The sequence below is a fragment of the Monopterus albus genome, unplaced genomic scaffold (assembly GCF_001952655.1).
Source record: "Monopterus albus unplaced genomic scaffold, M_albus_1.0 scaffold31.1, whole genome shotgun sequence".
Classification (NCBI taxonomy): domain Eukaryota; kingdom Metazoa; phylum Chordata; class Actinopteri; order Synbranchiformes; family Synbranchidae; genus Monopterus; species Monopterus albus.
In genome coordinates, this window is record NW_018127911.1 from 5,835,567 (window position 1) to 5,850,579 (window position 15,013).

The 15,013-nt window shown below is 38.0% G+C and overlaps 1 protein-coding gene across 1 annotated transcript in view; it reads left to right on the forward strand.

Annotated features, from left to right (window-relative positions):
• ddc (dopa decarboxylase) overlaps positions 1 to 13,387 on the forward strand; it is a 17,552-nt gene extending 4,165 nt beyond the window's left edge. The window contains exons 5-14 of the mRNA XM_020596803.1: positions 866 to 1,000; positions 2,019 to 2,162; positions 2,720 to 2,786; positions 4,173 to 4,267; positions 5,708 to 5,775; positions 7,031 to 7,107; positions 8,267 to 8,286; positions 8,419 to 8,517; positions 10,840 to 10,941; positions 11,733 to 13,387. Of these exons, the coding sequence (XP_020452459.1) occupies positions 866 to 1,000; positions 2,019 to 2,162; positions 2,720 to 2,786; positions 4,173 to 4,267; positions 5,708 to 5,775; positions 7,031 to 7,107; positions 8,267 to 8,286; positions 8,419 to 8,517; positions 10,840 to 10,941; positions 11,733 to 11,933 (1,008 nt within the window). The 3' untranslated portion in view covers positions 11,934 to 13,387. The remainder of the gene's footprint in view (positions 1 to 865; positions 1,001 to 2,018; positions 2,163 to 2,719; positions 2,787 to 4,172; positions 4,268 to 5,707; positions 5,776 to 7,030; positions 7,108 to 8,266; positions 8,287 to 8,418; positions 8,518 to 10,839; positions 10,942 to 11,732) is intronic.
• The last annotated feature ends 1,626 nt before the right edge of the window (positions 13,388 to 15,013 follow it).

A 15,013-nucleotide genomic window follows, 5' to 3' on the forward strand; every position in this document is an offset into this window, starting at 1 on the left:
ACTATTACGCTTTTATTGGTGGTAGAGTAGATGACAATTGTATGTGTAGGTTCAAAGGCTACTTTACTCTTTCACATTACATAGTAGTGCTCAGTGTGTTAGTGTGTTATGTAAGTAGGGAAGGGGCAGGAAATACATTTGGGTACGTTTGGAAGAGTGTGGTTTGCTTTTGCTGTCAGTTTGAAATGCCTGTTTTAAAATTTGGTTTAATTTCTTAGAGCTAGCACCCTGATAATCACATTCATTTGATGGATTGGTTGACTGATTCATGTCTTCTGTGGATCCCTGACCTCTTATAGATTGAGTATAATTTTACTCTCAGAATTTGTTTTGACCCAAATGACACAATCTATATTAGGCTGCTTGTTTGGTGAGTAATTTGTGTTTATTGATTGAATGATGTGACCATTTGATTGACTTTCTTGTGATAATGTCCCTGATACATCAGATGTCATGCTTCATTATGTAGACTCAAACAATTGGATGGATGATGCCTCATGACACAATTCCTCAATACAATCACTTTCTTCAGTAATAAAGATGTGGAGGTCTTATAGCATTCAAATCTCAAAATGCCAATAGATATGTGTTTGTGTGTGTATGCAGAAGTACACAAATTAATCCATATGTCTAGATAAAGTTGTTCCAACCAGCTAGCTGGTACTGTAGCTGGTAGATGAAACAGAACTGTTTGAACTGGTAGCACAACCCAAAAATCCATTGCCAAACCCAAGGGCTGTTCCTGGAATAATCCAGTTAGATTGTTTTTACATTTTTTATTGCACATACAGGTAACATTCAACTCCGATATAAAATCAACAGCTGTGGTGCATTACTTCATAAAGCTCCTCTATTTTTCCAATAGGGTACAGCCAGTGAGGCGACCCTGATGTCCTTGCTCGCTGCCCGTTGTAAAACAGTCCGACAAGTTCAAGTCTCTAACGCTAAAATATCCGAGGCTGAAATCGTCTCCAAACTGGTGGCATATACCTCTGAGCAGGTAAGCGCAAAAAGATATTTCCAGTTTTACTAATTTCTGATTTAAGATTAAGCTTAAACTTTTATTTACCCAAACCTACACATTTGTTTACTTTGTAGCTATTAGGGGATTATATAGGGGATTTTTTTTTTAAAGAAAGCCTTAATAAATCACAGTGGCTTTATTTAACACTGCTTGCTCACCAAGGTACCTCAGTAAAGTTTATATAAAATCCACATGTGAACAATAAATTGACAGCAGACACCTAACATTATTGAACAGCCAGTGATTTCAGTCAGGAAACAAAACACAAGAAATTATGTATTTAAAACTCTTTTACAAATATGATGATTTTGTAAATGGTCTCACTTAAGAGCAGTCCATATGAGCACAGATCAATAAAGGTCACCTCAGTACTGTGAAAGCGTTGTTCAGTGACAGAGTGAGACAGACGCTTGGTCAGACAGGATCTAGCCCTGATCAGGTTTAATACCAGGCTGACTTTGTGATTGAGTTAGGGAGTCGCCTGAGGGCCACACAGACCTTTTCAGGGAGATGAGTTAGTTGTTTCTCCAAGGAAGAACACTGTTCAGTTTTTGGGAATACCTGTCTAAGGTATGCATGTTCTGTATATCTTTTTGATAATTTATTGTAGATTATCAGCAACAATTTTAATCAACATATAATTTGTACTCTTATTCTTGCATAATTGAAGTATTTTAACCAAAGTGGCAGGGTATATTTGTTTAAATTTCAATACTTGTATTTAACATTTATTGTACTGTAATACTGTATTTGACAATGAATCTTAACACCAGTCATTATCAAACAGCATTTAGATTTATGAGGTTTGAAACAAACACTATTTCACTATTCTATTCTGACTGAACAAATAACTTTGCCTTATAAAATGATTTAATAGCTATGTATCTGTATCCATAAACATAAAACTAGCTGTTAAGAGAGACAGAAGGGATTCAACATTGTGATCGGTCAACATGGTTAACATTCTCACAAGGCTGTATCTCTTTCCTCCCAGGCTCATTCTTCGGTGGAGCGTGCTGCTCTGATTGGAGGGGTTATGATGAGGAAGGTTCCTACAGACAAAAGCTATGCTGTCACAGGGGATATGCTCAAGAAAATGGTGGAGGAGGACAGAGCAGCTGGACTCATCCCATTCTATGTAAGAAACAACAACAACAACAACAACAACAACAAAAATCCCTGAGCTAATACGACACACTTAGTACATTAAATATTAATAATACGTCCACTGGGTTTCACACGTCTGCCATTGGATTCCTGTTGCTACACATGTAAACCTTACTACTAGCTGCACAACCACACACTGAAGTTGGCTGTGATGCTGCTGTGCACATCCCGGGGCTTCTGTTGAAGGATAACATTGTTTTTGTAGAACCCAGTGTAACCTAATCTATCTGCTTAAGGACAATAATGTCTGTCTCATCTGGACCTACAGATCACCATCAGTGTACAATATTCAGGTGGCTGCAGTGGTCCAGAGCACTGAATAATCTGTGTGTCCAAACTGGCCAGAGCTGGATGTAATTAAATAAGACAGTGATATAAATACTTTTATAAAAACAGTGAGTTACAGCTGTATTTCATCTTCTAGTTACAAAATGATTTTGACCTGTTATTGTTGTGACAGTGAAAATGCAAACTGGCACAGGTAGCCAAGCACTCCAGGGCCTTTATTTGTATCTCTGTGTGTTTCAGTTCTGTGCGACTCTTGGCACCACTCCATCATGCGCTTTTGATGACATCATCACGCTGGGGCCCATATGTGAGTCAGCTGTTGCGGCAGCACACACTTGATTTTTTTATTCGTTTATATTTGTTCCATAATATGAAAGGTATTGTCCTTGTCTACTGGCTTTTTTAGCCTAACAACACTTATATACAGTTCGTATACAGTATATGCTTTATTAGCTTTACAAGCTAATAAAGAAGAGCCAAGATGTTTGGAAGGGAATCCAGCTCAATAAGAAGCTAGGATGTAAGAAACTCCTCATAAATCCAAGTACGTACACAGGTTGAATATGTGTAAAATTATGTGCATGTGTAAAAATTTTTAAAAGGTTCCAAGGTTATGTTTATACCAGTGTTTGTTGGTTTGTTTGTTCACATCATAACATTTTGATGAAATTTCTGGGAGAGGTACTATAGGTTACAGCCCACGGAATAATTCATTAGATGTTGGTGCTGATCCAAATCATCATCCAGATCCAGAAATTTCTTAAAGAGTCTTCACCATTTTGAGATAGGGCCAATTTCAATAGTCTTTAGTTCTATATGGACTTAGAAAGTCCATATAGAATGCCTCTATTGCTTGGACAAAAAATAGGATAACATCCATATAAGATTCAGTTCAATTTCAAATCAATTCACTTTTATTTGTATAGCACCAAACAAAAGTCATCTCAGGACACTTGACAAAGTAAGGTCTGGACCTTACTATTATTATTATTATAAAGGAAAACCCCCAACAAATCCCCCCTGAACAAGCACGTGGCAACAGTGGGGAGGAAAAACTCCCTTCAACAGAAGAAACCTCCAACAGACCCCGGCTCTTGGTGGGCAGCCTTCTGCCTCGACCGGTTGGGGTGAGTGGATAGAGAGACAAAAGAAGAAAAGCAACAAGTCACCACAAACAATCAAACAGTTGTGAGGTTGATATGGCTGGTGACTGCCCACACACTGTCTGATCTGGATCTATGTAATAGATCTGCTGATCCAGAATGTTCAAATTTATAAGGCTCACAGAAAACTCGCTGCTGTGAGACAACAAATAATGCTACAGACTTGCAGCTAAGATGAAATTGTAGCTAAAACTCTGCTGATTCAATAGGGCATCAACACATTTGATGCATCTTCAAAAGTTACAAAGCTAAATCTTATTATTGAATTTTTTTTTTCTTGAAGAACTTTCAAGCTAATAGTAATATCAATGTGATTCCAAATGCTAGGGTTGGGCTTTTTGTGGTCAAGGAATTATATTATGAGGGTCAAACTGTCATGGGAATATTGATTTAAGGTGGAATGGCAGGGAAATAGAACTGCTTTGGCGAAGGTTTGCGCTCCCAGAGTGGTGTCTAGTGCAGTCAGGTTTTCAGATGACTGACTGACACAAGTGGATTTAAATAATCTTTCTGTTTCTTGTCTGTCCTAGGTAATGAGGAAAATATGTGGATGCACATTGATGCGGCATATGCTGGAAGTGCATTTATCTGTCCTGAATTTAGGCCTTTGTTGAATGGCGTTGAGGTACATAAAATATGCAGACAACTATGTTCATATATGTGGTCAGTAAATAAATAATATAACACTTAGTAACCGAGTTTTGGTAATAATGTTTTAGCTTCTTAGCAAATTTGATGATCAGTAATAATTCTCATGAGAAAAATGGCATAATAGGATTTGAATATTGGCTGCATAGGATGGATTTAATGTGATTTAAGTGTGGTCAAAAGCTGGAAGTGGGCCTCCACCTGCATAAATGAAGTTGGCACTGAATGACACAGGGACCTATTTCTATTCAACTGCTTATGAAATATCTCCCATAACATTTATGAAAGCAAACATTAAATCCATGCTGATTATATCCAGCTGCTTTATTTCTGTTTGAAAATGGCATAACCGTAATGTCAAGGAGTGACTAAAAGGCCAAACAATCGGCATGAGACGCAAGAACATGAATCTGTCTTCTTAGGCTGCCGAGCAGCTGTGGCTTCCCAAGCTGTGCAGAGACGCAGAGATAAGGACAGAGTAATTTCCTGAGGCAACATTAGACCTTTATATATCACTGTTTATTAGACACACACAAGTTCAAACAATGTTGCGAGACAGTGAAAACAGACTTGACTGTAAAAGGAACAACTATTGTTTCATCTTTTCTCCTATTGACAGCTGTAAAACTAATTATTGGCAATGTACAGTAACAACAATTCTTCCCAGTAGTATAATTCATAATTGTACGGAAGTTATGATATAACTTTGAAGCATTGTGACGTCAATGAAATTTAGTTGACAAAGACATGAAAAAGGAGCCTGGATGAGAGAACAGCCTTGCTGAGGGGTTGGTTGCTAGGATATGAGTGATAGGCAAGCAGGCAACCAGCCCCTTTGAATCAGTCAGCATGGCAACTGTCAGTCCCAGAGTCTGTCTCACATTGTCTCTCTACGCTGTGCATTTGTGGAGGTAGTGAAAAAGGATATTGCAAAAGATAGCCAACATAAAGATGACAACAGATTAGGAAATATTTGTTTCTCTTTGAATAAACCCTGCCAGGAAAGGGTTATTTATCGTGCGCTATGTGAGCTGTTGGCTCAGCGTTACTCTTTTGCATTTCAAACAAGCTGTAGCTGCTTTAGTCTAGATGGTACTGTTGTGAGAAGCTTGCATTTAGAAATAGTAAGTGAGTAGTGGGAAGTTCAGTTATGGTAAATAAAAATGTACTGTGGCGAATATTTTTTGCAGCCTCCCTCCCCCCAATTGTTCAGTGAGAATGAACGTTTTATGACCAGTCACTGAAATTAATTTTCCTCTGAGCGTCTGATCAGATTAAAAAATAGAGCTGCAGTCCACAGCCTCACTGAAAGCTACTGATACTGTGCCATGATGCCACAATGATCATTTTGTCATCCCTTTTACCTGTCATTCTAGTGAGACGTCAGCTAATATTTATTTCTTGTTTTTTTTTATAGTTTGCAGACTCTTTCAACTTCAATCCACACAAATGGCTTTTAGTAAACTTTGACTGCTCTGCAATGTGGTAAGCCTAAAATAGTTTTTTACAGTTTTACAGTTTTTACAGCTTCTGCATTCATCTTTGACATTTGTTCACAAAATCCAGCTATGCTGATACAAGGTACAGAGTATGTTATGGAGTATGTCATTATCCTATCGGGTGACACAAAGACCTTTCTAATAAAAGAGCTACAGTATCTACACACTATTTTTAGCATCTAACATCTTCTTTATTTGTCAGTTTCAGGAGAGACACCAGTTTACCATGAGTAACTCATAGTTCCATAAAGTAACAATGAGTAGTGATATCCATCTGCACCTCAGTCATTTACACAGTAAAAATAGAGCTACGCCTTCCATCTGGCCCTTCTGTCAGCAGCAAACAAAACGGGACATGCTCTGCACAAGGCGGAAACAGAGGTGTTTCAAATCCTTCTGTGGTGTGAAGGAAAGAGGTTCGCAAAACCTTTTGCCACCAGCTCTGGATCAGTCTGTCATTACTAACATACTATAATGCGAGTTGCCATTGAGATATTATGTTATATATCTGTTATAGTTACACAGAGCACAATTGCTAGTTCTTGCAGCTTTAAACAGAGGGCATCTCTCTTTCTTTGAGTGAAAGCTTGCACTCTTTACAGTGTGGTGTAGCACATAAAGAACAATGACTTAAGATAATACATACAGATAAAATACAGCAGTGAAATCTGGATGCAAACAAATGAACAAACAAAAAACTAAATATAAATATACATTAGCCCCCAAAATAACTGTGAAATGTCACATGTACATTTTTTTAAATCACTTACCTTCCACAATAGTTTCTTCAGCTCAATGCAGGGCACTCTGGAGAGCACACTTAACCCTTAACTTACCCAAAGAGACATTTCATTATAAGTTGCCATTTATGGTTGCAGTTCATTACATACATTCATGCATTTGGTCTTACATACAAGACACCGTTACACAGAGATTTAATGCAGTATCAGTCTAATGAAGCATACTCACCACGTGGTACCGTATGTGGTAACATGTCAGATATAAAATACACAGTGAGCACTAACCTAGTATGAACTAAACCTACAATATTGTGTAAAATTTATATTAAAAGACTAAAATCAAAACATTTACATGTTTTCCTAAACATAATTCATAACTGTTATTTTCTACAACATGTGGAATATATCAGTTTTTCTTTTTTTTTTTTTTTTTTGAAGGCTTAACTGGTCTGCTAAAATTTGGTGTTATGATGTTTTCTGCTTGTCAACACCCAACAATAGGGTGAAGAAGAGAGCTGATATTATAGGAGCTTTCAAGATGGAACCACTCTACCTGAAACATGAAAACCAGGAGTCAGGTATGGAGCCATTTCACTTAAATGATTTGACTCAGTGATCACAGATCAGGTTGGATGAATCTACAGAATAATGACAAGCAGCACTAGTGACCTTGTTTAATGTTCACTTTGTGAGCAAGGTGGTTTGTGTTCTCAAATAAGCACAAGCAAAAAAGGTGAAACTAGACAGCTGTGTGTGAGACTTGGCTCACTGAATTTTAGGGTGGCAACATGGTTTAAGGTTAGGTGTTAGGCAAGTAGTGGTTATGGTTAAGGTTAGGAGAAGTCTACAGGAAATGAATGTAAGTCAATGTAAAGTCCCCACAAAGAAACAAAACACAGCGTCAGTGTGTGTCTGTGTGTGTGGCATTATTCACATTGAAACAAAAACATATATACACACATTGCTGGCCTTCCCCTTAAAGATCATTAATAATAATATTAGTATTAATAACATTCAGCAAAATAAAAATGAAACCAAATCATGCAGTAAAATAAACAAAGATATTAGTAAAGGGCTGATTTAAGAAGTCCCCGATTCTGCAGGTCTCAGGTCGGAGAGTACCAGAGCTGAGGGAACCTGACCCAGAAAGCCCAGTCACCTGTTGACTTGAGGTTAGTTTTAGAAACAGCCAGAAGAGACCAGCCTGAGCTAAAGTACTGCTAAAATACTACTGCTATGTGCACTGGTGTGCATGCTCCTATCCTGCAGATGGGCTCAGATCTGCACTATACTGTAATTTGTCTGACAGACAGGCCTGCAAAGAGAAAGACAAACAGCTGCCTTCAATCACAACCCTTACAAAAGCCTTCTCTCATAATCTGGACTTGTCAGTGTAATTAGTGATTATTATCACCAACTAACGCAGGCTTCCATTCTGTAGGGATGAGCTATCTGCAGTCAGCGGTCAGGGTGGGCTGACAGCGCTGTGATCAGTGAGATACTGGGGTGGGCACAACGACAAACACCTGGAGAATGTAGCAATGAATCCAAAACAGAACATCTTTACAGATGACAAGGCACACTGGAAGTTGTTCCACTGGCATTTGGCTTCACTTACATAAGGCCTAATGACTCTTGATTAGCTTTTAAAAATACATTAACAATGTATGTTATTAGTTGACTATTACCTTGTAATGGACATTATTGTATCATCACCATTTGTTTTTGTTTCAACAGGGCTGGTCACAGATTATAGGGTAAGATTAATTATTATTTATTTAGTTTTTACAAGGTGTAAGACATCGAGTAACCCAGTCAACATCAATATGGATTCAGACCTAGTAGCTACAGGACAGCCACTGTCCTGTTCTCCTCCTCTTGTCCTGCAGCACTGGCAGATTCCACTGGGAAGAAGATTTCGCTCACTGAAGCTGTGGTTTGTCTTCCGTATGTATGGGATCAAAGGCCTACAGGCTCATATACGCAAGGTAGGCAACCAGCTGGATGATCCACCACAGCCAACATCCACATAAACAGTACAGTATGTTTTTGCCTGGATATATGAAGGGTATTCTGAGATATTAAACACCTACAGTGTCGATGGTGGCACGCTTAGTTAAAATCCAAATTCATTAACATGTGGTTTCACAGGTTATCAAATGATAAGGCTTTAAAGTCACCTTCTCTAAAAACACACAAAATGCCAGTAATATTGTCTGAGTACAACACTGACAGGCATACATTTAAACAGAATGTGTATAGTGAACTAAGTACCACTGGAATGTATTTCTTCATATGCAATTTAAGTAAATACTGTATTTCTCAAAAATACTGAGTTTGCAATACAGTTTACTCAAAAATACTGAGTTTGCAATACAGTGGTTTAAATGATACCTTACAAAGTTCATTTTTTGCAGAAGTACAATGTTTCATTTTGTGCTAAAAGTCATAACTAGTAAAGTGCTAAAATTTGTGTTATCAGCAGTGAATAACCACTGGGCATTGGTAATATGATCCTAGTGTGTCCTGGTGTTAGTAAATTAATCCTTTCTTCATTACAAATGGCTAAAATATTAGCACAGTGCTAACAGTAGTGAGCAGACTGGCTTCACATTTTCTCTTCTAATATTCTGTCTCATCACTCTTCCTTTCGTTGTCGCATTACTACCCTGTCACACCTGGAAAAAAAACCATTTCTGATAATTACACATGCCTGGTCTTTGTGGCAAATGCCACCCACTTCCTCCTTCCCATACCTCACCCCTCCTAATCCTCCTTACTGCTAAATTCCCTTCAGAGCCCTCCCTCCTCAGCTTTCTCTCCATCAGCATACTATATTTTCTCAGTCATATGTCTCATCTTTGTCTTCTCAGCAACATTTTACCTTCCTTTCCCTTTCCCCAGTGCCTTTTCTTCTTGCCTGTCTTTCCCTCAGTCTTCCTCTTTCTCCCTCCAGTCTGGTCTGTCAATCAAATGAGCCTGTTTTGTGTTTACTCTCTGTTTTAAATTAAGCAGAAGAAGCAGCGTTGATCCCTGCAGCTAAAACCCATTATATATTACTCCACTGTACAGTTGTCTTTTAGATTAAACCCTTTTTTTGGTCCTTTGCAGCTAAATTATACAGTCAGATTATGTCTCAGTGACCTTTTAGATCATAAGAGGATCAGTTATGTTGTAGGAAGGTGATTATGGTCAAGGTGCAATGACATTTCCCGAGAGCAGATTTTGATATTTAATGGATAATGAGTCCTGATTTTGAGCATATTTGAATTGAGGCTCCCAGGTACCGCCTCCTCCCAAGATGTGTACTCAGCATGTAATGTGTTTGTTATCAGTTAGTAATATTAAGCACAGTAAAGTAACCACCTCTCCTGCACCACACAGTAGAGGCTCTGAACAGTTCCTTTAGTGCAAGACTGTTAAATCCCCAGTGTAAGAAGGAGCATTACCCTAGGTCGTTCCTCCCCTCAGCTATCAGACTGTACAATACATCACTGCAGGGATAAGCTAGGTGAAAGTATGAGGGACTATGTAATAGTCAAATGAGGTGCAATACTCAAATCCTGGGGTAAAATGCATGGTTAATATGCACATATGTAAATTCTGTTCTGATTATTCAAATACTTGATTATGTGTATTTTTGAGTACTTGGAATTTATTTATCAGGATGTGTGTGCGGTGCTTGTTCTCACGGTGTCATGCTGTCTGTTCTCTATTGCTGATTGAGGTACTGAAATTTGTTTATCAAGATATGTGTGTGGTGTTTGTTTCTCACGGTGTTATGTTGTTTGTTCTCCATTGCTGCTGAAACACAGAAATTTCCCCATTGAGGGATCAATAAAGTACCTACCTACCTACCTACCATAAAGGGTTACATTCTGCAAAGTAAAGTAAATGGGTTTTAATACAGAGCTACAGACCGACCTCTGAAAAGAAAGTTCTCTGGCTGAAAGCAGCGCACCATGTAATGGCACAGCACTGCCATCCAGTGAACATCACAGAAACTACAGCTTGCCTCTGAAATGTTCGGAGTTTTCCCAGCAAATGCTCTGTTGCACTATATAACTCATTATACTCATTAATTGTGCCCTTTACCTTTTAAATTTTTGTGTTAAATTTACTATGGTGTTTATTTAACATTATTCACAATTAATAACAGATTGAATAAAAGAAGATTTTTGCAGACAAATCAGAACAATATTAAGTGCAAAACTACATTATATACATGGATATCAGTGTATCAGTGTCAGTATCAATACTCTAGCATATTGCACATGAGTCACAATATATTCTCTGTCTTCGCTTTGCAGCAAGTGGCCCTGGCCAAAGAATTTGAGAGTCTGGTGCGAGCAGACAAGCGGTTTGAGATCTGTGCTGAAGTCATTATGGGACTGGTTTGCTTCAGGCTTAAGGTAACAACATCTAACATATCCACTGTGATCCTTTTTCCAGATTGCCTTACCCCACTGTAATAGTAATTAAAAAAAAAAATCCCTTTAAAAAATGGAAAAGGACAATGTTCAAGGGAGAGAAGGAATGGTTTTTCTTTTGTCTAAAGTTTAAAACAGTGATGCAGCAGAAGTGACACAGAGTGTTAGGTCTGTGATTGGCATGGACAGTATGAGTGGACCAACAGAGGAGCAGTCAGTAAAATAATTTGCTAAAGACAAACCTTCCCAAGTTTTCATATGATGTAACATTTGCATGTGAGCAATTGATAAATGTGATTTTGGGAGCCTTGGTGGCATGGCTTATGATATTATGCAGTATTTTAGGATTGGACTGATTTTAAAGTACGGTAAGCAGAATTTTAAAACTCTCTATAAAAAAAAAAACTTCATCAGACTCTAAAACAAAAAATGAGGGTTACAAAAAGTATTAGCTTGTTTTTGCATGTGATGAGATGCATGTGAAATGGATAGTGTAAGTTAGTTTAATCAACCCAAAGGCAGTTACTTAGAATTTACTTAAAAGTCATGATATGATTATGCAACAAGCAGCTGAATGCTGAACACTGACAACAATACAGTTCTGAGTGAATATACAGTAGAGCTCCCTGTCGATGCCAGTTACTGTAGCAGACATTATAAAATGCATCATGGCCAGAACTTCACCCCAGTAACATGAGAAACTAGTAAGCAGAACAAAAGCCTATCTGTTCAAAATAAAAAGAACTTATCTTTTTCTTGCTTCCTCCTCTGAGGGCCCCAATGAGCTGAACCAGAACCTGCTGACAAAGATCACCAATAGCAAGCAGATCCACCTGGTACCTTGCCAGCTTTCAGGCCGCTTTGTCCTGCGCTTCGCCATCTGTGCTCGTACTACAGAGTCACGCCACATCCAAAAAGCATGGCAGCACATCACACAGCTGACTTTTGAGCTTCTGCAGGAGCTCAGACATTGACCAAAAGGCTGGATAGGGCTTTCCACTCAGATTCCTAAATGACTAAGGAGTTTCATGTTGCAGATGTAAGCTATCATAAAAGAATGAACAGTGATTTCACAGCTCACGTAGCAGTCAAATGTACATGTATTTCTGTCTGCAGTCAGGTTATCCAGTCTAGTAAGCAGTGCCCATCATTGGGCTGATTTTTGATGTTGCAAATTCATGTAGATTATGTGAAAATAACTTATTACCCATCTACACATGGTAAAATGTGCATAAAAGGAAATAATGTGGGTTCCAGATATACTGTATCATTTTCTTTCTACAGTTTCTCCTCTCATTGACCTAGCTTTCATCTTGTACCATTTATGCATTGGCCTCCTCATACACTCAGCCCACTGCAGACTTGTCTCTAATCTCTTTGCCATTTCTGTGTCTTCTGTATGTAAAATTTGGTTTGGCTGAACTGGTGTGAAGCTTTTGTGCTCTGCAGTGTAGTGTACATTGTTTGTGTGTGAATGAATTTCTGAGTCCATATGTGTCAACAATGTTCTGTGGGTGAATGCTATGTCTATATTTAGGGATACATTTTAAGTGAAATTTGGAAATTGTGAGAAAGATGATCACAAATAGAGAGCTTCATGTGATATTAAAGATGTCTAGTAATCAGGTTAAGGTGCATTAATGCATTTACTTCTGTAAAAATGTCAGAGTTGTGTTTGATATAAAGTGTCAGGCAAGGGCCTATCATTTAAATAATAATAATACTTATTATTGTTATTATTACAGAATTTTTATTATTCCTTATTGTGTCTTATAAACAGTGGGCCACTATTTCCCACATATATAAAGAGTTATGCTCCTTCTGGGGCCACACAGGGCCACTCTTTTTTTTTCCTTATTGAAGATATTTTAATCACATGGAATTTTTTTTATGCCCAAGCTTTAACATAATCATCATATACTATATTATTCTGTCGTATGTCTCTGTGTTGAAACATAAATAAATGATGAAATGAGTGGAGTTTAAAAAAATATGGCTTAAAAATAAGTTGTGCAAGTGGTGCATTCATTACATACTTTGACTTCATTGTGTTAAATACTAATAAACACTCATTTGGTGCCCATAAGGTCATTACAGTTAACATTATATGGATCAGCTGTAGAATCCCTCACATTGCCCTACATTCATTTCTCATCATATGCTGTTTAAGTTTAAGCCTCAGGATTTTTTTACAAATTCTCAGGATGAACAAATGTGATTAAAACAAGACTAGTCTCGTGCCTGTTGTCCAAGATCGCATACCATGACACTCTGGTTTGAAGATCAGTGAGCCCTCACATTTACTGTAATTGCCAGGAGATATATAAATCTGTAGAGTGACATCACCGTGTATTGTTTTTAATTCATGTGATACTGTCAAAGTCAGTCGCTGTTTATAATCAAGGTCTTTTCAGTTTGGCTTGGCTCTGTGCTGCATGCAATGGTAAAGGTTTTTTTAAATAAAGTCTATAGTAATCTGCATGGTATTTGGATCTTGCTATTAACCCTTGGTTTATAATATAACAGGTTTATAAAGATATTGTTTAATTGTTTTTTACATTGGTTGTGGAAAAAGCCTCAGAGAAAGGTACATAATGCCTAAACTGAATTATTAACCAACAGACACACACACACATTGATTTGCTTCATGTTTTGACTACTGCTATGGCCAGCTGCAAAGCTGGCAACAGAGACGTCTCGGTTGACGTTTCTGTGTAGTATGGGGTGTTGAGAAGTGTTCTTTTTAATTCTGCCCGGTTCTTTTGTCTGAAGGCCCCAAGATGTAACACTCAGGAAACAGGAATCAGCTTTAAGTAGATGTATTTTCTTCTGGTTAAATGCAGAGTTATTACAGCGCTGGGCTCTGAGAGATGACAAGTCTCCAAGAGCCCCGATAATCACAAATCATTCACATTTATTTTCTCGGGCTGGGACTGCCCTGTACATGGGTGGTACGTTGCACGTCATGGAGGAACATTTTATATCTGCGTTCTTTGTCTGATATGTAGTTTTAAGACTGTTAACTTCTGCTGTATTCATCAAAGCCATGTAAAGTGATTGTACTAGTGCTTGTGTTCATGTGTTTTCTGCCTCCTGTGAGAAAAAGTTTTTTCATTTTGAAAAGAGAAGACTAATAAAAAGTTATATATTTCACTATGTGAAATTTATTATGCATGAACGTATCAAAATAAGCATGTGCACATGGATCTTGACTGTTTAGGAAAAACAGAAAAGACTGACTCCAACTTGGCGGTAAACAATATATGTATGAAAAGATGTTACTCTCTGATTGGTCCAAAACTGTTGGGGAGCAGTTGTGGTTTAAACTTAACTCTCCCAAGATTGGTCCTTCAGTTTGTCCATCCTCCAATCATCCTCTCTGCTCCAGTGGTTGTGGACAGCACCCTAAAAAGGGAGGAATACTTACCCTGTCTTAACTCCTACATAGACACTTGCTTCTATCTTTGCTTCCAACTGCTAGATGTTAGACATTGCTTTCCTGTTCCAATAAAACTGCTCTGCCTTGGTGTGTCTGTGTTGCCCTGCCTTTGAAGTTGCTTCCTCTTCCTGGCTCAGATCTAATCTCTGTTCCAAATATTCTAGGAATCCCAATAAACTATAGCTCCCCTGGCCCATTAGCCAGGTGGTGGTAATAAAGTAACTGTGGACCCTCTTTGCTAAACTGTAAATCTAATGAGATTCAATGGTTTTAGTGAACCAGTCTCCCTTGATGTTAAACAGTACCCCAGTTGGCTAACACAGTAAATACTGACCAGTGATTCAGTGCACACATAGGGTGATATGTAACTACATAACATAAACACAACTGTGAGATTAAAATATATAAACTTATGTACGCTATATAATAAAAACCCTAACTAATTATATTATACAATAGTCCTATTTACACTAACTGGATTTCTGGATGCCTGAGTTCGTTCCCCCAATATAATTGGAAGTATGATCATCAGATTAAGCAAGACTAAAACCAATAGTGTTCCCCTTAAGCCACAAAGGCCAGTGTACTTAAATGGATGCCATGGTCTTCTGGTAA